Source organism: Neophocaena asiaeorientalis, unplaced genomic scaffold, assembly GCF_003031525.2.
Source record: "Neophocaena asiaeorientalis asiaeorientalis breed wild unplaced genomic scaffold, Neophocaena_asiaeorientalis_V1.1 scaffold240, whole genome shotgun sequence".
NCBI classification, from domain to species: domain Eukaryota; kingdom Metazoa; phylum Chordata; class Mammalia; order Artiodactyla; family Phocoenidae; genus Neophocaena; species Neophocaena asiaeorientalis.
The window spans coordinates 1,193,660-1,216,602 of NW_020185331.1; the positions used below are offsets into that span (position 1 = coordinate 1,193,660).

The 22,943-nt window shown below is 49.4% G+C and overlaps 3 protein-coding genes across 16 annotated transcripts in view; 1 reads left to right on the plus strand and 2 right to left on the minus strand.

Moving 5' to 3' along the window:
* The window catches only part of EXOSC1 (exosome component 1), a 12,009-nt gene extending 10,434 nt beyond the window's left edge, over positions 1 to 1,575 (minus strand). The window contains exons 1-2 of the mRNA XM_024734882.1: positions 1,530 to 1,575; positions 1,307 to 1,422 (exon numbers count right to left, since the gene is read on the minus strand). Coding sequence (XP_024590650.1) covers positions 1,307 to 1,422; positions 1,530 to 1,560 — 147 coding nt within the window. The 5' untranslated portion in view covers positions 1,561 to 1,575. The remainder of the gene's footprint in view (positions 1 to 1,306; positions 1,423 to 1,529) is intronic.
* A 194-nt stretch (positions 1,576 to 1,769) lies between these two features.
* Positions 1,770 to 18,934, plus strand: ZDHHC16 (zDHHC palmitoyltransferase 16). 12 transcript variants are annotated; one of them, XR_003001793.1, is made up of 14 exons: positions 1,770 to 1,958; positions 5,118 to 5,365; positions 5,547 to 5,741; positions 5,892 to 5,980; positions 6,382 to 6,410; positions 7,032 to 7,165; positions 7,302 to 7,349; positions 8,201 to 8,286; positions 8,946 to 9,069; positions 9,255 to 9,325; positions 10,064 to 10,446; positions 10,560 to 10,628; positions 12,132 to 12,255; positions 18,813 to 18,934. XR_003001793.1 is itself a non-coding variant. In XM_024734849.1 (12 exons), exons 3-12 carry the CDS (start codon positions 5,123 to 5,125, stop codon positions 10,176 to 10,178), a joined length of 1,134 nt encoding a protein of 377 aa, XP_024590617.1. In that variant the 5' UTR covers positions 1,794 to 1,958; positions 2,299 to 2,412; positions 5,118 to 5,122; the 3' UTR covers positions 10,179 to 10,649. The 12 variants fall into 12 exon arrangements, 7 of the variants coding, with proteins under 7 accessions (XP_024590614.1, XP_024590619.1, XP_024590617.1 ...); XR_003001795.1 differs by lacking the exon at positions 18,813 to 18,934 and adding an exon at positions 12,801 to 12,929; XR_003001796.1 differs by lacking the exons at positions 12,132 to 12,255; positions 18,813 to 18,934 and adding an exon at positions 11,563 to 11,750.
* The window catches only part of MMS19 (MMS19 cytosolic iron-sulfur assembly component), a 32,689-nt gene continuing 20,631 nt past the window's right edge, over positions 10,886 to 22,943 (minus strand). For 2 of the 3 annotated variants that reach the window (XM_024734844.1, XM_024734843.1), the window contains 23 exons: positions 21,746 to 21,832; positions 21,245 to 21,319; positions 20,758 to 20,835; positions 20,101 to 20,239; positions 19,697 to 19,851; positions 19,353 to 19,431; positions 18,818 to 18,943; positions 18,541 to 18,622; positions 18,135 to 18,232; positions 17,881 to 18,030; positions 16,211 to 16,366; positions 15,299 to 15,398; positions 14,711 to 14,813; positions 14,492 to 14,560; positions 14,138 to 14,264; positions 13,344 to 13,444; positions 13,146 to 13,202; positions 12,812 to 12,998; positions 12,190 to 12,272; positions 11,900 to 12,064; positions 11,758 to 11,817; positions 11,364 to 11,464; positions 10,886 to 11,283 (listed from right to left, as the gene is read on the minus strand). In XM_024734844.1, coding sequence (XP_024590612.1) covers positions 11,256 to 11,283; positions 11,364 to 11,464; positions 11,758 to 11,817; positions 11,900 to 12,064; positions 12,190 to 12,272; positions 12,812 to 12,998; positions 13,146 to 13,202; positions 13,344 to 13,444; positions 14,138 to 14,264; positions 14,492 to 14,560; positions 14,711 to 14,813; positions 15,299 to 15,398; positions 16,211 to 16,366; positions 17,881 to 18,030; positions 18,135 to 18,232; positions 18,541 to 18,622; positions 18,818 to 18,943; positions 19,353 to 19,431; positions 19,697 to 19,851; positions 20,101 to 20,239; positions 20,758 to 20,835; positions 21,245 to 21,319; positions 21,746 to 21,832 — 2,406 coding nt within the window. In that variant the 3' untranslated portion in view covers positions 10,886 to 11,255. Of the gene's footprint in view, positions 11,284 to 11,363; positions 11,465 to 11,757; positions 11,818 to 11,899; positions 12,065 to 12,189; positions 12,273 to 12,811; positions 12,999 to 13,145; positions 13,203 to 13,343; positions 13,445 to 14,137; positions 14,265 to 14,491; positions 14,561 to 14,710; positions 14,814 to 15,298; positions 15,399 to 16,210; positions 16,367 to 17,880; positions 18,031 to 18,134; positions 18,233 to 18,540; positions 18,623 to 18,817; positions 18,944 to 19,352; positions 19,432 to 19,696; positions 19,852 to 20,100; positions 20,240 to 20,757; positions 20,836 to 21,244; positions 21,320 to 21,745; positions 21,833 to 22,943 lie in introns of those variants that run through there. The other variant, XM_024734845.1, reaches the window with a different exon arrangement.

Here is a 22,943-nt window from a genome sequence, read left to right on the forward strand (position 1 = left end):
GGGAGGGGCCCGGGTACCCCAAAAAAAAAAAAAAAAAAAAAAAAAAATTCAGGTTAAAGATTCAGGTTAAATGTCACTTCTGACTAGGGTGGGTTTGCCTATTACATGTTCTCATGGTACCCCGTAATATTCTTTCAGAGCAGGAATCACATTTGTAAGCATACATTCATTCGAGCATATATTTGCTTACAGTTTGTGTTTGTGCCCCCTGATAAGAGACCATGTGTATTTGGCTCATTACAACATCCCTAGAGGTCAGCACTGTGCCTGGCACATGAAAATGCTCCATAGATAGCTATATGTATAGCTATGAAATGAACAAACTTTCAAATCCTAAGGAAATTCCCAAATTGATCGAATAAAAAGTCTCTCACTTTATAGATGAGGAAGAACCTAAAACCAGAGGGTTTAAGTTTCTTATCTAAAGCAGAATCAAGGTTTAGTCAATACTGAAGTGTTCTAACTCTGAATCCTCTTTCTACTATGCTCCGTGTCTTTAAGCTGCTCCTTCAAGAACTGCTTATCTGATCCTGAGCTAATCGTGGATCAGCCTCTGGAACCAGGGAGAATAATATTAATCATGCATTCAACAAACATCTACTGAGCATTTATCTTGTGCTAGGCGCGGAAGTTATGGGAGTGAGGCCTGCTTTCATGAAGTCTACGGGAGAAGGGTCTAATGGGGAACTTATTGATATAACTGAGTGTTTAATTACATGCTGAGCTAAGTGCTTAGAAAGGGAAGAATACAGCTCTTTGTGAGTGTTCAACAAAACAGACAAAAACAAAACTTTTTTCGACTAGTGGCTAGGACAGCTTCTCTGAGAAAGTGATACTAGTGAGGCTATCTGAAGGGTAGGTAGGAATTGAATAGTCAAGGAAGAGAGGAGCGTGTTCCAGTCGGCGTGTGTACAAAGGCTCTGTGGCGCACTGGCGACACTGAAAGAAGCCAGTAGTACTAGATAGCAGAGGGTGAGGCGCGGGTAGCGGAGCGAGATAAAGTCGGAGAGGTAGGCGACATTCGGACAGGATTCAGCTCACTGCAGGGCTGAGCTCGCCTCCACTCTTCCCCCAACTTGCTTCCCCGAGTGTCAGCAACACAACCAAGCCGGACCAACAAAACTGTTCTGTGATGGCTAAGTGCCCGGCAGCGGGGACCACAGCTGTTAAAACTTAAGAGACCAACTTCTTTTACTGAACGAGGCACTGAAGACGCGCCCGCAGATCCCCTGCCTAAGAACTGCGAAATCAAAGGCAGCCTAAGAAAAAGGCAGAGACGGAGAAGAGGGGAAGCCGCCCGCTTTACCGCGCCGTTCTCGCTGCTCTTTATCAGGCAGCCAGCAAGCGACGAAAAGATGTAGCCATGCCGGGTGTAGGTGCCGCTGCCGGGGCTGCCCTCTTCCAAGTTACACAGACGTTCGCCTGCGGAAAAAACGCTGCATCAGCCACGGGTCCGCAGAAGCTGTTGGTCGTCGGGCCCTCCTGCCTCCGTCCCTGCCCAGGATTCGCTCTGGGCACCGCTGACTTACCGGGGATGCAGTACCTCACGGGTGGCGCCATGACTGCCCCTGTCCCAAGTCCGGAGGAAAATGAAGCCGACCTCTCATTGGCCAACATCCAGGTGCAGTTCCGCAGTAAGAAGCGTGCCAATTGGTGAGCTTTATCACGTGACCACAGGGAGCGCCTCCTTGAGATGTAAACTCCATTTCCCAGGTTACCCCGGGACGAGACCGGGGGCGGAGCTCCGGCCCGCATGCGCTTGCGCTTACGCTTGCGCTTGCGGATAAGGATGGGCGGGCGGCGGGTACGGGTCTGGAGGCTGAAGCTGTGGGCTGTGGGCCATGGTTGGTTGGATTGAGCCAGGCCGGGCCGGGGCGCCGAGCTGGAGGGGGTGGCAGTGAGCGGCGGCGGAGGCTGCAGGGTTCGATTTGGCTGACTGGGGAGTCGGCCGGTGGCAGGTAAGAGCGAAGCCGCGGCCTTTGCTGCCCGGTCCTTTCCCTTTTTCTAGGGTCGGGCCCTGTTCTGGGGCCTTGTGAGTTCCTGCTCTGCACGGCCTTGCCCTCGAACCGGGCGGAGCTCACCCTCCGGGCAGCCTTAAGGCGCGGAATTGGAAGGTCAGCCCACCCAGCTCGCCCATTTCACAGATTTGGAAACTCAGCCCCAGAGATAGGATTTGACTTGTACAGTGTCTCTAGAGACCAAACCGGTACCCAAGTTATTTTACTTCCTGCCCATCATACTTTGGCCACGCCAGGCTCTTTGAGAAATAAAACCTTTCCCCGGTTTCTGTAACTGCAGCTTTCCGATCTTGCTGTCGGATCCTGTCAAGCGGAGCATGTTAGTCTGGAAGGGAAGTCTGCACATGAATAAAATGCTGCTCTGACTGATGATTGACATCTGCTGCTTGAGGCTGTAAGCATCCTGAGAACAGCCTTTGTCCAAATGAGATTTGTCGACCTTCTTCTCAGTTTCCTCTGCCTTCTGGTGGCTTTGGAATCTGTGTGTGTACTCCCACTCCCAGCCCTATGTCCCTCATATACGGTTTCCCCTTGGGAAAGAGATGGTGACTTAGACCCTTGGGAAGAGGGGGATGCTGTGGCCTGCAGTCCCCTCTGATCTGGTGGCAGATGTCACTAAGTGGCTACTACTGAGGGATCAGAGTGCTCAGAGCTTGTGCTGGGGGTGATAGCGAAACTGTGCGTGCTCTATTTCCTGCCCTGTTCACTTCCATCACCACCCCTCGCCCCTACCACACAATTTTTTGAGCTCTGCTTTACCTCAATTTCCTGAGATGAAATGTTCAGTTGTGGCCCCATGGACTACATATCTCTTCCCTGGCATTCCCATACCCCCAAACCCCACTAAATAAGGGGTGTGGCGGGTTTGGCTTCAGATTTCTTTTACACAAATCTGATCTTTAGCTCTGCACCTACAAGCTTTTGGCTTACATGTTTGGGTTGATTTCTGGTTGGACTAGTTTTTAAAAATGACTTCTAGCTCTTAAGTGCTATGATTCTAACAATGGTTTTCATTTCTCAGTAGACACTTACTTAGTGTTATCATGTTGGCAGGAGGGTCCTTGCTGTTATTTGTAGGACAGATAGACATCTGACCAGCCTTTCCACTTCAGCATCCCTCCAGTTCATTCATTCAACAAGTATTTATTGAGCACTTCCATGATCCAGGTATTGCACTCAGCACTTTATAAACATTTCGTTTAAACATCTTACCAAGTGTATATATAGAATCATAAAGGGGTAGAGCAGGAAGGGACCTTAGTATTTAATCCTACCCTCTCACTGAATGGGAACACAAGAAAATTGAGTGCCAACAGGGTTTGGTGATTTGCCCAAGGTCACAGAACTACTTAAGGGCAGAATTGAACCCTAAGTAGTCGAGTTATGGGGCAGGTGAGAGTTGGTAAGTCTCATCCTTGAGGCAGGCACTTCCTGTAGAGCTCAGTAATTCTGGAAGTGGTTGAGAACAAGCTGAAAAGTGGAGAATCAGAGAAGGGAGATTTTTTTTTGTAGACAGGAGAGATGGCATATAATTCATGTTTATTACAGATGAGGAATGCATCTTATTTGAAAGCTATTGTTATAAAAAGTATTTTAGTAAATAGGAAACTCTCCATTAGCCACAGAAAGGGAATGAACAATATGCAGATGGCCTAAGTCACCTGGATTTGCTATGGGGTAAAATGTTTTGTCCCACTCTTATGTTAGACTTCAGCTGTATACTATTCGAAAATTCATGCTTCAAGCCAAATCATGATTCCACACAGTAGGAGTCCAACTCAAAGGAGGTAGGAAGAAGTTTGAACTTTTCCTTTTTTCTACACTGCCCCTTAATTCTCTTATACCCTCGGAGGTGATGGGAATGACGACTTACTCTATCCTGGTACAGAGAGTAGGTCCCTACTGAATTGTCTGTCTTCTCTTTGCTGGCCTTGTCTGCTGGATTTCTTTTTGCCTTAGGTCTTTAGAGGGCTTGTGGAAGGAGATAATTAAGTTTTCTTTGAAAGGCCTCTTGTGGGGATGAGCCAGGGTGCAAGGAGAGTACCTTGCTCCAGTTACTGAAATGAAACCACCCCTACAGTGGAGCAGCCTCCTCCAGTTTCTGCTGGGTTTTGAGCTGCCTGTTAAATAAGTCAGTGGAGTTGCTGAGGACAAAGTAGCCGTAGGAGAAAATCAGATAATTTCCTTTCTGGTAGAGCCTTTAATCTGCAGAATTGATGAGACTGTCATCGAAGGAATCTGTGTCTTCTGTTCTGGGCATTGCCTGGGCAGCTGACCTCCTGTGGCTGTTAGATGAGGTAAAAACCACATGGAGGAGGTGAAGGCACTTGCAGAGGAGCCACGCACAGGGCTAAAGAGCTGGGAAGGTTGGTTGGGAATCTTGGGGCCAATGACAGCAGCCGCAGAGAAAGCTCTCGAGTGTCCAACTAGAACAGGGCAGGGGAGACTCATCACTCAGAGGGCAGGCCCTGTGGTCTTCAGGAGCCACCAGCCCTCCTCCCACTGCCAGTGTCTCCTGCCTGTGGTGGTGTTCTGCTCTGAACACCAGAAATTGTCTTGGCTTCAGTAAGCTTGCGGTGGGGCTGGGACTAGACTTGGAGACAAAGCATCTTACGTCATGCAAGGGGTAGCTGAGCTGTCCTGACAGGAGACAGGGACTCTCATGCCACCAGGCCTGTAACGTCAGCAGGAAGGATGAGTATCTTTTGCCAAGACTCAGGTGGCACCAGGGAAGATCTAGGTGCAGGATCCACATGCTGTGAACTCACTCCCCCACTGGCTTCCTGGTGAAGACAATTGTTAGGAGGTAGGCCAATGGGCCAGGGCAGGCAGGAGATGCCGGGACACCTCTGCTACGGTGGCCAGGCCCTCAGAGGCACGTGGATGGCTTTGTGCACGTTGGTCGGGCTCCACCCAGTGGTCTGTCTACACAGACAACTCCAGAGATCCTGCTTTGGCTTGGAGTCACCTCCCTACTTCCCACACCTACTGACTGGCCCAGCGGGCCTTGGTCTTAGGTCTTTGCCTCTAAGCGCCCCACTGGTGGGGCAGGGAGAGACAGGACCCAGGCTGGCCCCTCACAGTTGTGTGCCCTCCTAGGAGCCATGCGGGGCCAGTGGAGCCTGCTGCTGGGCCCTGCCCGCCTCTGCCTGCGCCTGCTTCTGCTCCTGGGCTACAGGCGCCGCTGCCCACCTCTGCTCCGCGGCCTGGTTCAGCGCTGGCGCTATGGCAAGGTCTGCCTGCGCTCCCTGCTCTACAACTCCTTTGCAGGCAGTGACACCGCTGTGGATGCTGCCTTTGAGCCTATCTACTGGCTGGTGGACAACGTGATCCGCTGGTGTGGGGTGGTGAGTAATGCCTGGGGACAGGAACCAGGGATGTTTGGGGGTAGCAGAGGGACATGTGTCTGATGGACCTACACTGGGTTTGGACCCACACTGGCCTCCTACCCTGGGGTAACTCCCGAGTCTACCCTGGGTGTTGGCGAGCTCTCTCACTGCGTCTTCTTGACCTCCCTGGTGTCGGCAGGTGTTCGTGGTGCTGGTGATCGTGCTGACCAGCTCCATTGTGGCCATCGCCTACCTGTGTATCCTGCCCCTCATCCTTCAAACCTACTCAGTGCCACGACTCTGCTGGCATTTCTTCTATAGTCACTGGAATCTGATCCTCATCGTCTTCCATTACTACCAGGCTATCACCACTCCACCTGGATACCCACCCCCGGTGGGTCCCCCCTCAGGGGCATGGGGGAGGGAGAGAACTGCAGGCTATTGGAGCCAGTTCCAGGAGTGCGGAGGGAGAGTGCCTTGGTATTTTGGAGGTACGAAACCGGTGCTGCCACAGTTGTCATGGTGCTTTTCTCCCTCTGCACAGGGCAGGAATGATATCACAACAGTCTCCATCTGTAAGAAGTGCATTAACCCCAAGCCAGCCCGAACACACCACTGCAGCATCTGCAATAGGTGGGTCTCTGGGAACCCCAGCTGTGGCCCTTTTGCTGTAGCTCTAGGGCAGAACCTAGACCTGGAATTTGACAGGACATGTATGAGGCACCCCTCACGTGCCAGGCAGTGTGCCCTCTATATCGGGACACCTGGTCCTCAGGATCGTCCTGCAAGTTCCGCATTTTCACCGCTTGTGGAAAGTGAGATTCAGAGAGATGGGCCAGGGTAGGCAAGAGACCCGGAGTTAGCTTGTCCAGTGTCAGGTAGCCGGTGAAGCAGGGTTTGAAGCAAGGCCTGGCTCTCCTCAAAGTCTGTGCCCTTTCCGCCTCAGCAGGGTGCTGGTCCTTATAGGAAAGGACTGGCACTGACATCTCGAGATCCTTGGCCACCGTAACAGAGCCTGTGTCCCTCCCTCACAGGTGTGTGCTGAAGATGGATCATCACTGCCGTATCCTTTTATTATCTCTTCTGCCTGAGGCCTCCTTCTTTAGCTCCAGAGCACTGCAGAGGTTTAAGGGCCACAAACCCAAGGCTTCTAGCATCCCCCTGCAGAGAACACTGGGCTCATGAGAAGTTTGTAGAAGAGCAGTTTTTGGGGCTGACATCTCCTGGGAAAAGCAGGAGGCTTACATGCATTCTGGGATGGATCTTCTTGGAGCAAGGCACCCATCCCTAACAGCTCTTTCTTTTGTAGACTGTCGTGCTAACATCTATTGGATGGAAAGAGACGTTTGGTTCAGTGGGTTGTTCAGTAGGTGTCCAGATAGAACCATTGGTCCCTTGCTGCTGTCCCACACAGATGTCTGGTTAACCCGTTAGGTTGAAGTATTGGCAGACTCATTTTACTGAAGGATTTCAGTTTTCATGATCTCCTGATGGGACTTGTGAGGGCTTTGAAAAGCTTTAACACTTTCACCTCAACTTCAAGGAAGTCCCATATTTTCCTGCCTTTGGTGACAGGAAGCCTTGGGCTTGGATGATGTTGTCAGGAACCAAGGATGAACCAGAGAAACCTGGACACCCCCTGAAGTTGTGTGTTTGGTCTTGTCCTTAATCCTACCCCCACCAGCCTGGCTAAACAACTGTGTAGGCCACTATAACCATCGGTACTTCTTCTCTTTCTGCTTTTTCATGACTCTGGGCTGTGTCTACTGCAGCTACGGAAGTTGGGACCTTTTCCGGGAGGCTTATGCTGCCATCGAGGTGAGCCTGTAGTTAGGAGCAGGGCAGCTCTATAGCACTTTGGGGTGTGGAATCCGTCCCTAAGGAGTGGGGCTGGTAGCACCCCCCCATCCTAGAGGTCTGGGAGTATAACCAGCACTGTTTTCCATCCCCTTAGAAAATGAAACAGCTCGACAAGAACAAACTACAGGCGGTTGCCAACCAGGTGGGCTGTCCCCACCCCACTGCCTCCTGCTGCTCAGGCCAGGGGTATAGAGTTGCTGAGGCAACTGGGGCCCACCTGTTAGTCGAGTTGTAGAGGCTGGGGTAAGGGGCCAGTCGAGACTGGATCGGGGTGTTTCTGGGCACTGTCGGCCGTGGGCAGACTAAGTGGCCTAGGGGCAAGCTGGGAGTCCCTGGTACGTGACAGTTTTTGGCTCTATTCCATTATCACCTTCTTTGGGCTGAGCAAGGGCTCTGCCTTGGTGATGGCCTGAGCAGCAAGGAGTCTATGTTAGTCTGTGTAATGGGGTTCCAGGGGACAGAGGTCGGGCTGGGCCAGTCTGACCATCCTTTGTTCCTGGTCTGTCTGCGTCCACAGCAGGATCGTCCCTTCTCCCCTGGCCTTTTAGGACTCCTTATTCTGAGCAGATCTTGGGCTTGTGATTGTGTCTCTGCTGCCCTTTCGGTCCTTAGTGGGGCTCACAGTTCTCCCCCTCCAGTTATTCCATTCTGGGTATGGGTCTCGTCCCCTCTTGGGGATTACAGCCACACAGTTCTAGCTGGGGAGTGGAGTGGCTTCCCCTGGAGCCCCATTTGTGTTGTCAGAGCTAAAGGCCCAGGGTTGGTCCCTCCTGTGCTTTACCATCCTGTCCAGACCTGCTCTGCCCCGTGTTTGTCCATGATGATGCCGCCAGCTTGGTCCACCCATCTGGTTGCTGCCCTGACTCCTCTGTGGCTTAACCCCCTATTTTCTCATCATGGGCTTGGATCACTTCCCTGCCTGCAGGTGTTGGGCTCTGGTAGAGACAGACCAATGGAGCAAATGATCCAGACTTTGCTGTTTTCTTTTTCTAGACTTATCACCAGACCCCACCACCCACCTTCTCCTTCCGAGAAAGAGTGACTCACAAGAGTCTTGTCTACCTCTGGTTCCTGTGCAGGTATCTCAACTCTCATTTTTGACAGTTTGAGGGGCAGCTTCAGAAAAACCTTTTTCAGTGCCCACAGCCAGGCAGGAACCCATCCCCGTGTAAACTGCTGCTGTTCTTATTCTCACTTAGGTTGGCAAAGAGTAGGGCTTAATTTTCTTCAGCATTTGGGGGCAGGGAACATTAAAGATTTGGCATTGAGTGTTTGGTATGTGCCAAGGGAAGTTAAACTCCTACTTAAAGGGTAGGTGCATTTCATAGATGAGGAAAATTGCAGATCTGAGGGGTGAGGTGATTTGTTCCATGATGCACAGCTAGGAATGGTAGAGCTGGAACCTGAACGTTGTGCCATTTTATTCTAATTGTTAGTGCTTTTACTACCTCTTCTGTCTCCCAAGCATGGGTATTTTAGGAAATATATAACATTTTCATTAATAGAAATAGACTTATTTCCCCATCTTGCTTTCCACATCATTTATTCTTAGTCCACATTGATGCTTTTTCATGGATGCAGTGAAGTAAAAGTTCGTCTAGGACACGTACGCTGGGAGTTAAGGCAGACTTAGACATAAGCCCCTAGGCAGTCACTGTTGCTCAGCTCAATTTCAGACCTACGCATGGCCTCTAACTCCCTCCACACTACCCCATGATCTTTGCCCCTCTTTTCTCAGTTCCGTGGCACTTGCCCTGGGTGCCCTAACTGTATGGCATGCTGTTCTCATCAGTCGAGGTGAGACTAGTATCGAAAGGCACATCAACAAGAAGGAGCGACGCCGACTGCAGGCCAAGGGCAGAGTGAGTAGGGCCGGGATTGGGGTGGAGGGATGGGTAGGTAACTGAACCTGCCATCCTATAAACAGAGGCCATGGTCAGGGCCAACTAAGGCAGGCATCATGAAATCCAGAACTTGCCTGGCCAATTTAGGCTCAAAATTGGTTTAAGGAAAGGGATTCATAGAAACATGTTTTTCTTTGCTCTAGGTTTTTAGGAATCATTACAACTATGGCTGCTTGGACAACTGGAAGGTATTCCTGGGTGTGGACACAGGAAGGTAAAGTAAAATATTTAGACCAGCACTGTTCATTGAACTTTCTGGAATGAGAAAAATATTCTATACCTCTGCTATCTAAAACATTAGCCATTAGTCACATACCGCTTTTGAGTGCTTGCAGTGTGGCTAGTATATCAGTGAATTGAATTTTAAATTTAATTTCATCTTCACCAATTTAATTAGGCATGTGTGGCTAGTGGCCCCCATATTGGTACGGTAGCAGGTGACTACGACAGAATCCTTAGAAAGCTGTTCTCGAGAAGGGACCTCTAGTTAGGGTATGCTGGCCACCAGTCACCTCTCATTTGTATGGCAGTGTCTGGATTTCAAGCACCTAATTTGTGGGATTGAAGTCATCTATTTGTGACAGAGGTCCTAAGACAATAAATGAAGCTAGTTCCCTCAGCCCAAGAGACAAAGGTAAATCATTCTTCAAATTGCAACTACTGAGGCAGTAGTAAGTAGGTGACTGGAAGTACCTGCCCTCTTCCTTTTCCCATCCTATTACTCCTGTCACTGTGCTTACAGTGGCCCCTTAGAAGTTTAGCTCAAAACCTCTAAAGGCCTTCAAGGCACCAGAGGGCACATTTATTGGACAAAACTGTAACTTTTATTACTTTTGCGATGAATGCCAGGGTAGCTTCAGACTACCTTGATATATCTTTGCTGAGGAATGAGGCTCAGGAAGGAAGACTAGGAAATCTTAGATCTCACAAGTATTTCTGTCTTCTCTTATAGGCATTGGCTGACTCGGGTGTTGTTACCTTCCAGTCACCTGCCCCATGGGAACGGAATGAGCTGGGATCCCCCTCCCTGGGTGACCGCTCACTCAGCCTCTGTGATGGCAGTGTGAGCTGGAGTGTGTCAGCCACAACTTGAGCACCACCCTGCTTCCGACATTGCCTCAAGGGCCTCCAAGGATAGCTTCTTGGAATCCTTGAGCAAAAAGAGCCAGTGGGCCTGCCTTACGGTACCATGCAGGGACAGCTCAAGGACCAGTCTCCCGGCCATGGCGGAAGCAAGGCATGATGTGGAAAAACCCTAGGACTGATGTCCCTTTACTCAGGCAAACAGAAGTTCCAGCCCCAGACTGGAGATCAGGCAGCTAGCAACCTTGCCAGGTACTGACCCCGACCTCCTCCAGCTTACAGCACTGGGGTTGGCTACCACCTCTTCCACTTGCAGTCTGAGAAAACACCTGAATGGTAGAGCTGAGATCCTGGCTTCTCAACAGGGCAAAGATACCAGGCCTACTGCTGAGGTCACTGCCACTTCTCATGTGCTGAAGGGAGCAAAAATAAAGGTATTTGATTTTTTAAAGCTATGTAGCTTTTCACTCTTTGCCTTTCTCTTGTGGGGCGGGGAAGGGGGAAGTCAGGGTCAAGGCCTAGTGAGTGGGTGTTACGGTCCTGCCACCTCTGCCCCACTTGGAGGGGTTGGATGTCCTGAAGAATTCCTGGCCAGTTCCTATCACTACTGTTCCTCTAGCTTATGCAGTGTTGCTTCTGGTTATGTACTGCTGAGGCATAAGTGGAGAGAGGGAAATAACTGACGGCCCCATTACCAAAAGAATCTTTATTCTCCAGCAGGTACACACACGCCACCATCCCTGGTCCTCGGGGCCACGCTCATCTGTATTCACCCTCAGCAGCATGTCTCACTTTTTCTGACATATAAATGGAAGAGCCCCAAGACCAAGATCATTCTTCAAACACAAGTAGTCTCACACTCAGTTACTTCACAAATCCATCAGAAGTCAGGATTCCTATGTTTCTTGTACAGCCATGCGACAGAGGCCCAGCATTTGTGCGGTGTCTGTGGGAAAGGCAATCAGAAGCCAGTCATCTCCCTGCTTTGGGCAAGATGGCTTGATAGTTAGTAATTTCAGGTTAGATTGTCTGTCAGAACAGTGTAGGCCAGGATGGAGGGCTCAGCTGCCAGGGCTCCCCAGCAGAAACCTGTAGGCAAAAAGAATGTTGACAGCATTAGTGGTGAGGCTCATTTCAGTCCCATCTCTCCCCATGACCTAAAAACTCACCATTCTCCCCTGGCTGACACTGCTTCCTTACGCACCAGTCTCTTCTTGTCATCCAGGGGTTTGGCTAAGGCCCGGATCACCTGCAGTTTGTACGGCAGCAGCTGTGGAGTTAGAGGAGCTAATCTTAGCCTTGTTCAACCAAGACAACCAAAAAAGCTGCTCTGACTCTACAACTAATACTCTTCCTATTCTTCTTTAGTGATTCCAGAGAATGCTATGTGGCAGGCTGGCCATTATATTTTACGGTAGTCAGGAGATCCTTGCCTATCTGTACCCTACGGTGCATATCTCAGTCACACAGCAGGGTGGCCAGTCCCTCTTGACTAAGGCAGAAAGGTGCCTCTGGCTCTTCTAAGAAGCTTCCAAGCCAGAGAGGGACATCTGCGGTACTCACCACGGGGGTGGGCAGGTGAGTAACAGCGTGCATACACTGCAGTGCAGCGATCCGGACAGCCTGGAACACAACCATAAGGAGGTGAGGGGAGACCCACGAATGGGAGATGGACAGGCCAAAGAGTTGTTCAGGCTCAACGCACCATGGAAGGGCTGGAGCTGAGGTTTAGGAACTTGGTGACGAGGGTGTCAACGTGAAGACTCATTACTTGGGGTGCTTCCAGTAGAAGAGGCTGAAGGCAGCTGAGGGTGGAGAGCTGTACCACAGAGTCTGGGCAGGACAGGGCCTCCAGCAGCAAGGAGAGCAGCTAAGGGGCCACAGGAAGGGTGGGATGACCACATCTTTGATGAGCCTGCTTTTCCTCCCCTTTCTAGCCCCAGCTGGGGGACAATGGCTTGGTCCCTGCTTAGAGGCTGTGACTGCGAGGCTTACCGTGGGCAGCTCCGGCAAGAGCACAGGCTTTGGCAGCCTGTTAAGTACATGAGACAGACCCTTCAGGTAATTTGGCTTCACATCTGTAAAAAATGGAAAAGCTTAGGGGAAAAACTGGGCTCAGACATAGAGCTTAAGAATTCAGGGCTTCCCTGGTGGCGCAGTGGTTGAGAGTCCGCCTGCCGATGCAGAGGCCATGGGTTCGTGCCACGGTCCGGGAAGATCCCACATGCCGCGGAGCGGCTGGGCCCGTGAGCCGTGGCCGCTGAGCCTGCGCGTCTGGAGCCTGTGCTCCGCAGCGGGAGAGGCCACAACAGTGAGAGGCCCGCGTACCGCAAAAAAAAAAAAAAAAAAAATTCAATTCTAATCTCTGGTGAAGCTGGGACATTAGCCTACAAAAAGTCTTTTCTTCTTTTTTTTAAAAAGCCCCTCAAGCTCAGAATAGCCAAGATATGCCAATCAAAGGAAAAGAGTGGGTCAAGAATCTAGATGTTCAGCGCTTCAGGTACAGGTCACACTACAGCTCTAAAGAAGCACTCAGGTCCTAAATTATTTTAGAGACTGTGGCCTGACCAATGGAGAGGTCTATATATTTGAGGACTTTCCTTTAGACTCCCCTCACCTCGAGGAGCAGCATGGAAGCCCCGGACCAAAGCAGGCACGTTATCCGTGAAGAACCGCTGGCGAAACATGATCCGCACTTCAGCATGGCCAGCACGAGTCAGCACATCAGTGCAGTCAGACATGAGCAGACAGAAGCCATCAGCTGCTGCTGGGCCTAGTTCTGGATCACTCAGGAGGCCCATGAGCTGGAGAAAAGAGAGCCTTTGAGGTACATCAGCGGGGAAGAATCTTAAATACCCAAGAGGAGGACAGTAGTCATTTTTGGGAAGAAGAGGATCGACAGGGAAGTTCCTGTTAGGTCCTAGGTTCTGCTGTCTTCAGCAAGGACTTACCCGGTCTGTAAGGCAGGAGCTGAGAGGATGATATCTGAGCACTAGGGCCTTTGTGACCTGTTATCAGAGAGTAAGAGAACAGTCAGGGCATGACACTCAAACCCTGAGAAGCATGCATGCGCTTCAGGGTTAAATGGAGAAATTCTTTTTAACCAGACCAACTGCTCTGTCTAACTGGAATCCATTCCGACTCCTTACCCAGAGAAGCAGTGTGAAGGCCTGACTACGATAGGGCCCAGAGCTCAGCCCAGCCTCCACTTTGTCCACAGCCAGCTGTAGGAATTCATCCAGCTGTTGCCCTAAAAAGGAGGGAGGAAATGCTGATGCAGACGCTACCCATGTCCGTTTTACCAACAAAGGTGTGAATCATTTAAATGTAGAAGCCATTAGAAAAAACCAATATTGTTTTGGTTGTGGATTTGGCCCACTTAGCTCTAGGACACCAGCACAAGAGCCTGGTATTCCCATAATGTAGGGGTGCTGGCATTCGAAAAAGAGTTGTCTACTTCTAATAAAGAATTACCCCTAAGGGCTTCCCTGGTGGCGCAGTGGTTGAGAGTCCGCCTGCCAATGCAGGGGACACGGGTTCGTGCCCCGGTCTGGGAAGATCCCACATGCCGCGGAGCGGCTGGGCCCGTGAGCCATGGCCGCTGAGCCTGTGCGTCCGGAGCCTGTGCTCTGCAACGGGAGAGCCCACAATAGTGAGAGGCCCCCGTACCGCAAAAAAAAAAAAAAGACTTACCCCTAATAGCTCTTTGTAGGGAATAGGATGACAGAACTAGATAGAGCACTCTGCTTGAAGCCCTTATCTTATGTCCTATAAAGCTTTGCCCAACTCTGGTCTTGACTCTTGTCCCACGGGCTGTCCCTTGGAAAGCCCTATTATTGATATATTAGCTAACTTCCTTTAAAAAGAGAATGAGAACTAAACGTCAAGATTTCATCAGAAGTTGATTCAGGGAGGCTCCCAACCCACAGCCTCACTCCAGTACCTGCAGGATGCTTGTTCAGAAGTCCTGCAAAGCACTTGGCAGCAGCAGTGGAGGAGAAGGGGCAGTTGTGGCAGCAGCTCAGCTCTAAAAGTTCCCGCATGAGTTGGTTCAGCTGAGGGATTTCCACCTATAGAAAACCTGGCCATGTCATGGACCCAGAGAACACTTGAACTCTAAGAGACACCCAGCAGAGAGTGGCAGCAGGGGCCAGGGTGGATGGGAAATAAACTCTCCAGTGGGAAAAGCAGAAAATCAGCTTAGCTTGTGACAAATTTCAGCCCAGAAGTCACCCAGGATTCACCTCCCCGGGTCAGGGTTAAACTGGGGTACTCCCCAAATGTTGTGGTCTCTTACATTTCGAGGCAGGGAGCAGACAAAGGCCATAAGCAGTGCAACCAGCCGCCTCTGCCCTGAGGAGCCATCCTACAGAGGAAGAGGAAGAAGAGCCTTAACAAGCCTGTCCTGCTAGCAAGAGGCTTGTCTGCCCTGAGGATACCCATCCCAGGTTAGCCCTAAAAATCTGAAGGACAGAAGTCCTAAGATTCTCCCCAATCTGATCCATCAGACCCTTACCTGGAATGGTTGGAATCTTCCAGGGAAGCTGTTTTCAGGCAGGAAGGTGATGTTGCCATCCAAGAAAAGGGGCACAATGTGGGCAACACTCTGGGCAGCCAAGCTGGGGGAAGAGCACTAGGTGTCACCGAGGAGCCAGGGCTCTACAGCAGCCCTGGGGTTCCTGGTGGTCACTGAGTCCGTGGGCCAGAGCATGATCATTCACACCTTCAACAAATACTAATTCAGCACATATTATATGCCAGGAACCATTCCTGTTCTAGGCCTTGGTGCTACCGCAGTGAACAAGACAGATCAAATCCCTGTTCTCCTGGACCTTACGATCTAGCGAGAGAACTCAATGTGTATTTCAGAAGTGCTCCACAGGTGACTCTCATGCACATCTGCAGCTAAGAGCCATCAGTCTCTGGCCCCCAGTCCATGATGCTAAAAGGCCCCTTCTTACTTTGCCAGCAAGACTTAACAAAACAAAAGCTGCCTCCATGTTTCAATCTGGGTAAAAGGACAGCTCAAAAGGAAGTTATTTGCTGCTTCTTCCCAAGAATTCTGTCCTCCCTGGGATCAAGTCACATCCATGATTATACTCACTCAGGGCTCAAGTGGGTGGTGGCAGTGCCAATGACAGACACCATGGCGGCCAAGACCTCATCCTGCAACAGCACTTTCTTCAGAACTGAGTGCTCCTTCTCTGCAAAATCAAAACACACACAATCACAGGCCATGACTGTGGCTCAGACGATTAGGTCCTGTCATCATCATGACTCTGGGCCTTGACTCTAGTTACGAGAGGAGCAGTTTTTAAACTGTCCTCTAGTAGTGCTGTAGCCCTGAGAAGCAGCAAGGCACCAGAAGTAGGAGTGTGTAATGCAGGCCATAGGGAGCTCCCGAGAACTTTGTGCAGTCCTTTTGACTGGGCAACAGTGGAAAATAAGGCTAGCTAATGTGAACATTCTTAACATCAGAAATGTTAGTCTTTTCAAAAACTTAAAGGTAACGTGGATTTATCTTCATGGGTCCTTTTATACAGCAGCTACCACACATACATTACTGTTGCCAAGCACTGCACATTAACTTATTTAATCCTTACCAACTACCCTGTGATATAGATATTACTCTCTATCAACCCCATAAAGTGAGGAAACAGAAGCTTAGAAAGGCTATCTTCATCTAAGTTGGCAAGTGGTAGAGTTGACCACGAAACCCAACCAGGTCTGCTTGACTCCAGAGCCTAATTCTAACTAATCTAATTACACAGCAACTAAGGGGGAAAAAGTGTGCATCCTTTTGAGTGTTGCTAACACTAGTAGATTTTGGTTCCTGCCGAAGGTCAGCTTGGCACCCTCTGCTTGAAGTGAAATCTCATTATGTGGACACAGGATTCAAAAGAAGCCTCTGCTGGTACAAAATGCAATACCAGTGATACCCCGAGGGTGGCAGTGCTGTTCAACACTAGTGGAAGGCTGATTCGGGAGGAGGGAGGGGTGAGGTGGAGGAAGTTACCTGGCATGGAAGCCTGCACAGCCAAGGCAAGCAGGCAAGGTATAGCTGTCTGATGGAAATACCAGCAGCTCTCGGGGTCTTGCTGGCATTTTTCTGCCACCTGCTGGAGACTCTGACAGACAGCAATAACTTCACTTGTTCCTGCAACCGTATTCCCTGTGTGGTGAGAAAGTTCTCTGTAAGGTTTTCTTAAAAGCACTTCCAGGTCTGTCACATACAGAATATGGGAAGAATAATCGAAGACGAGTAACTAAAGAGACCAAGAGTGTCTTATAAAGAGCCAAGTCATTTTATCCAGGAGCTGAGACCTGCCCAGCCAGCTCTGCAACAGAAGCATTCATACACAGCTGATCGTTGAACAAGGCGGGGGTAAGGGGAGCCGACCCTCCTGTACAGTCGAAAATCCACGTGCAAGTTATAATGGTCCCTCTTTACACAGTTCCTCCATATCTGCAGTTCTGCATCTGTGGACTCAACCAAGCATATTGTACTATAGTTTTTACTACTGAAAAAAATCTGTATACGTGGACCTGTGCTGTTCAGACTTGTTTTGTTCAAGGGTCAGCTGTACATTCTCATTTAGTTTTCATAACAACTCTCTTAGAAATATCATTTTCTCCATTTTATAGAGGAGGATGTGGAGGCTCAATAAATTACCAGTGGTTTTTCCAGGGTAACAGTGAAAAAGTCAGGAATCAAACCCAGGCCACGCTCTGAGTCCAGTGTTCTTTCTACTTTACATCAGGTGCTGGATCATCCACGAAGGGCCGGGCAGTGCAGAGTGGGGCGCTTAGGGAATTCGTGAGGTTCTATGGTGTGCATGCACAGGTCCACAACAGCAATAGCTGCTGTCACTTATGAGGAGCAGTGCTTCTCAAACTCCAGGGTATGTACAGGTTACTTGGAGATCCAGTTAAAATGCAGATTCTGATCAGTGGCACCTGAGATTCTGCATTTCTAATAAACTCCCAGATAATACCCGTGCTGCTGGTTGATGAACCCTATTTTGAGTAGCTTGGCCTTACAGTGGTGCTTTTCTTAAAAATTTTATTTATTTTATGTTTTTATTTTTGGCTGCGTTGGGTCTTCGTTGCTGCACGCAGGCTTTCTCTAGTTGTGGCGAGTGGGGGCTACTCTTTGTTGCGGTGCATGGGCTTCTCATTGCGGTGGCTTCTCTTGTTGCAGAGCACAGGCTCTAGGTACGTGGGCTTCAGTAGTTGTGGCGCGCGGGCTCAGCAGTTGTGGCTCACAGGCTCTAGAGTGCAGGCTCAGTAGTTGTGGTGCATGGGCTTAGCTGCTCCGCGGCATGTGGGATTTTCCCGGACCGGGGCACAAACCCGTGTCCCCTGCATCGGCAGGCGGACTCTCAACCACTGCGCCACCAGGGAAGCCCGGCAGGCGATTCTTAACCACTGCTCCACCAGGGAAGTCCCCAGTGGTGCTTTTCAATGGCCTCCGTGGGCATTCTTAATAACTGTTGCCCAAGTCTCATCCCTCCTCAGAGGCTGAATCAGTTGGACTAAGACCCACGCATTCAGCACTTTTTAAAAGTTCCCATGTGACTCTTACTATAGCCACCACTGGAACCACTGCTTTAGAGGCATCAACTCCAAACCCGACTATGGTTCCCCCTTCAGCCCAGTTCCCTGAGGACTGTTCCTGGTAGTTACCTTTGTTCATCTGGCGGAGATGCTGCAGCAGAAGAGGCAGGGTCTCCTTGACAATACTGGCATGTGTGGATATAGCTGACAAGGCCTGCAGACAGCGCCGATTCCGGGAGCATTTGGTGGGCCCATACCCTCTAGCCAAATCTGACTCCTCTGAAAGCAACCCAGGAGACAAGGTTTCACTGTGTGATGGCAAGCATGAAGGCCCCCAAGCCTCCCTGGGAAGGGGTAAGCCACGGAAGATCAGAGACACATACCTATACACAGCTCCCCAGCAAGCTTGGGCACTAGGTGGCTGCTGAAGGCCACAGGGTAGAGAGTGGCCAGGGTTCCTGATGCTTCCAGTGCTGCCACCCTGCCGGGGCACAAGGCAGATGAGCATCAGCTGAGCCTTGATCCATGGCTCTCTTGCCTAGGCCTGCCATTAGGCAGATTCAGGAGTGTGGGCTTCTGAGGCCACCTTGCTGAAGAGTAGGATTCCAGTACTTACACCACTAAGTTGGACCGGGCTTCTTAATGCCCAAGAAAAGAGAGCATTCCCACACCTCCAACCGGGGAGCAGCCAGAGCCAAGCACAGGGCCCACCTCCCCTATGGAAAGCCAAGGGTCGGAAGCACAGAGCCCTGGAACAGCTTGCTCCATCTCGCTGCCTTATATTCTCACCAACTCTGGGAATCCTCCTCCAGGAAGCTCAGTCTGTATAGGTGACCCACTGCCAGCTCCAAGTCCCCAGAAGACAGGAGATCTGTGCAGGAAGGAAACATGAACCTCATCTTTCTTCCCCTACAGCCATCAAAACCCTTCCTAAAGTCCTATAAGAAGTCCCAAATCATCCAGAGTTGTAGTGAGAACCAGGGAATTAAGATTGCTCTTCACTTAAGACAGAAAATCACAAGAAAGGGACCAATACTCCTATCTTTTCTCTTTCCCTTTAGCGTACCTGGCTGGGCACCCAAGACTGTGAGTGTACGGATGCCAACAAGCTGAAGCTGGGTGCTGGGGTCCGTCAGGGCCATGAATACCAGTGAGCACAGCTGGTCCTTGAAGCCACTCAGAGGCCTTTCATCTAGGAAGAGACAGAGTCCAGGTTAGAGGGAAATCCTATTCAGAAGTGATGCAAAGATAACCTGGGACAGATTTTTTTTTTTTTGCCGTGCTGCGTGGCATGTGGGATCTTAATTCCCTGACCAGGGATCGAACCCGTGCCTCCTGCGGTGGAAGCACAGTCTTAAGCACTGGACCGCCACGGAATTCCCGGGGCAGATTTAAAGAATTTAATCCATTGGGTATCTGGGAAGTACACTAGGAAAGAAATCAACAGCTCTCAACTGTTAAGTGTTCTCTTGGGCTACATCCTCAGAACAACAGGTCCACTGTTCTAGACTACTTCTCTGTAGCGCTCTTTGCCTGCCATCCTTTACAGGGCTATAGTGCTCAGCAGCCCCCAGGATACCACATCTAGAAGATGGCCTCACCCTTGTCTTCATAGCTCCATTTCTGTTGCAGCTTCAAGAAACCCAGGATCATTTCAAGGATTGTCCGCCGCTGGTTGCTCTGTAATGTTTTAAGGGGTATTCAAGTCTAAAAATACTTTATTTTTAAAGGAGTTCAGTCCTGCTACTTGCAGAATTGGGGAGAATTATCCTTTTACATAAGAGTGTCAGGAAAAGAGTGAACAAGGGAACCAGCAGCAGCAAATGGGAGCAAAACCCGAGATCTACTATATCTAGGCCTAAGCTCAATGCTTAGCGCTCTCTCTGTGAGACAGCGATCCTGGCAAGGGGTCCCATCATTTCCCCAACAGATTCTGCTTCCTTACCTGACTGTGCTTGTGGAACTGTTCCAGCAGTAGGGGCAGCACGTTGCTGGTGATGTGGTCACAGGCCCGGGCAGACGCACCTGCAGCCGCCTGCAACAGTTTGGCACTAGGCCACACCAGTTTCATGTCTGGTTCACACAGATGGTGCCTGCAGTCTAGAAAGGCAGCACATCACAGACCTAGGGAGTAGGCTGAATGTTGCCTGGTTCCCCTGCAGGCCATGGAAGTTGGAGGCTGAGCCCTGGGACAGTTGGCTAGCAGTTACCACTTAAATTGCTTTCAATTCAAAGCAGGGCTGCAGCACCCAAATCACTGAACATGGGGGCCACTCATGAAAGGTCACTGGCCTTAAGGAATTTCTCTGTTGTGCTCACTCCCCTTTCTAGCTGCCATGGTCCCATTACCCTGTAGAATGTTGCTAAGGAAGGAGTCAAGGAGGTCCTCAGCATCAGCCCTCAGCACAGAGCGAGACAAACACGCAGTCAGGGAGTTAAGGGCTGCCAGGCCCTCGGCCTCTACCCGCTCACTTGCCGTCTGGAACACCTGTCAGGGAGGGACCCCATGGCTACTGAGGTGAGCCTGCACCAGGTGAGACCTCGCCCACCTACTGCCTATTTCCTTTGCGGGGAGGGGGTGGTGAGAACCTTTGGGGCACAGCAATGGAAATTAACCCCCCAAATGAGTTTCTTCTCAATTGGTGTATTCTCACTAAGTCCTCAGTCCCACTAGGATTGATACACATACTTTTTGAGAAACTGAATACGACTTTGAGCAGTGGTTGTTGGGAACCCCTTTCCTAAGTCTCTTCCTCTCCCGCTGTACTCAGCATGACCTATGCTCCTTACCATGGAAGGACAGGAATTGGGCACTGTGCGAGACTGATCATGTGCCACCACCAAACAGCTGACCCTACCCCTGTCATTCAACTAGAAGTATGCCCCCTTGCTCTCTTGCTGAATAACCAAGCACAGCAACAGAGGGAAAAGGATACGGTGTGTTATTTCCCCTCGTGCCCGACAACCAGGAGTTAATGGTAGTGAGTTTATCTCAGTAACACTCACCTCTCTGCGGATAGAAGCCCAAAGGCTGGGGAGGAAGTCCTTTAGTTCTTTCTGTCCGTACACAGCACAGCAAGCATTCTGCCAAGGAAAGCACAGGTAAAGGCTATCTACACACTCAGACTTCCTAGGATATGCAGGCCCCTCAGCATAATGGCACCTGAAAGACCCCGGCTCTCAGCAGTAAACAAGCAGGATTTCATAACCATCCTACCCAGGTCACTGAAAAATAGGAGCTTGTCCTGACTGATGGAAAACAAGCATGAAGAGGGAGCCCTGGTCAGCCTTTCCTCAGCTGCCACTCAGTTACTACAGAACAAGACAAAATGCAACTGGGGGCTTTAGGTCAACATATAGGCCCGGATTCTGGGTATCCCTCTCTTGAGGCCAATGAACTATTCCCTGGCTCTCCAAGAATCAATTCATAATCCTTTAGCACCCCTAAATTGTCTAAAGACAGCTGGATCCTCAAAAGAGAACAATCACTCACCAGAGTCTGCAGAGAATCCAGCTTGGCACTCAGAATCTCGGAATCCACTTTCTCAATCAGCAGGGGGAGCAGGAACTGTGGGAGAGAAGGAAGAACTAAAGAGTGAGATATGGGTAGTGCTGCAGCCACACTAAGGCCAACCATGTCCTCACTGTCACCAGTTCCCAGGGGTAGGTGTTACATCAAGGAGCTATACTCGAGTCGAGAGTTGTGACTGTAAACCAACCTCCCTCTCAATCCATGGCCAGACTCCCAGTGACCTGAGAAGTGGGCTAGCTGGCAAAGCTAAAGAATTTCAAAAGATAGCACCAAATAGGGATTGGTTTACTATTTTAAATGAAGAGATGGTGAAGTTTTTTACTTCGAAGGTCTGAAGACACTTGCAAGATGCCATAACCTAAAATGTATACTGGAACTTTCTTTTCCCCCATGCTTTTACTGTTCTTTCTTCAGACCCTTCTGTGGGTTGAGGCTACATATCCTAACTTTGGCTAGACCTACCTCAGCAAATCGCGGTGTAGAAGCCAGCACAGCTCGAAGACTCAGGATGAGATCTTCTCTCTGGATACCATGGGGATCATTAGGTGGCTGGAAAAGGGAGAAGGGGGCGTGAGCTTGTATAACTCTTCAGACCACCCCTGGACACAGGAGTGAACCTGGCAACCCTGCAGAATAGGGTGAGATTTACACCCAATCTGGCAGAAGTTTATGGTATGAGGCCCCAGCAGGAAGACTGCTTGCTCTTACATGTTCCTTGGGAATTTTTGTCTGTTGGGCATTTATTTTCTATCTGATCACACAGTTTCCATCTGATCTATCATCTCACCACTCAGAGATAAGCACCCTTAACTTTCTGGTGCAAGTTTCTTCTCTGTATATATACTATTATGACTATGTGATTGGTATATTGGTATTCCCTTTAAAATATATACACTTTTAAAAAATGTGATCTTTTGAATATATTTTCTGCAATCTATTTTTTCACTTAATACTAGGTACATTTTTCATGTTATTATTTTTTCATAGTATTAGTTTTAGTGGCTGATACTATTTCATTGTGTGGTTGAGTCACAGTTTATTTGGATAATCACCCTTTGATGGACATTTCTATTGTTTTACCATTATAAAAAGCTGTAATTCTGGCATTATAAAAACTTTCATGATTTCTGCGTCAAGAAGGCAGATTTTTTTAATTGAAGTATATAGTTGACTTACAATACTGTGTTAGTTTCAGGTGTACAGTAAAGTGATTCACTTATATACATATATATTTTTTTCAGATTCTTTTCCACTATAGGTTATTATAAGATACTGAACATAGTTCCCTGTGTTATACAGTAAATTCTTGTTGTTTATCTATTTTATATATAGTGGTATGTATCTGTTAATCCCATACTCCTAATTTATTCCTCCTCACCTTTCCCCTTTGATAACCATAAAGTTTGTTTTCTATTATCTTTGAGTCTGTTTCTGTTTTGTAAATAAATTCATTTATATTACTTTTAGAGTCCACATATAAGTGATAGCATATAATATTTGTCTTTCTCTGTCTTACTTTACTCAGTATGATAATCTCTAGGTCCATCAATGTTGCTGCAAATGGCATTATTTCATTCTTTTTTATGGCTGAGTAGTATTCCATTGTGTGTGTGTGTGTGTGTGTGTGTGTGTGTGTGTGTACACACGTACATACACGCAC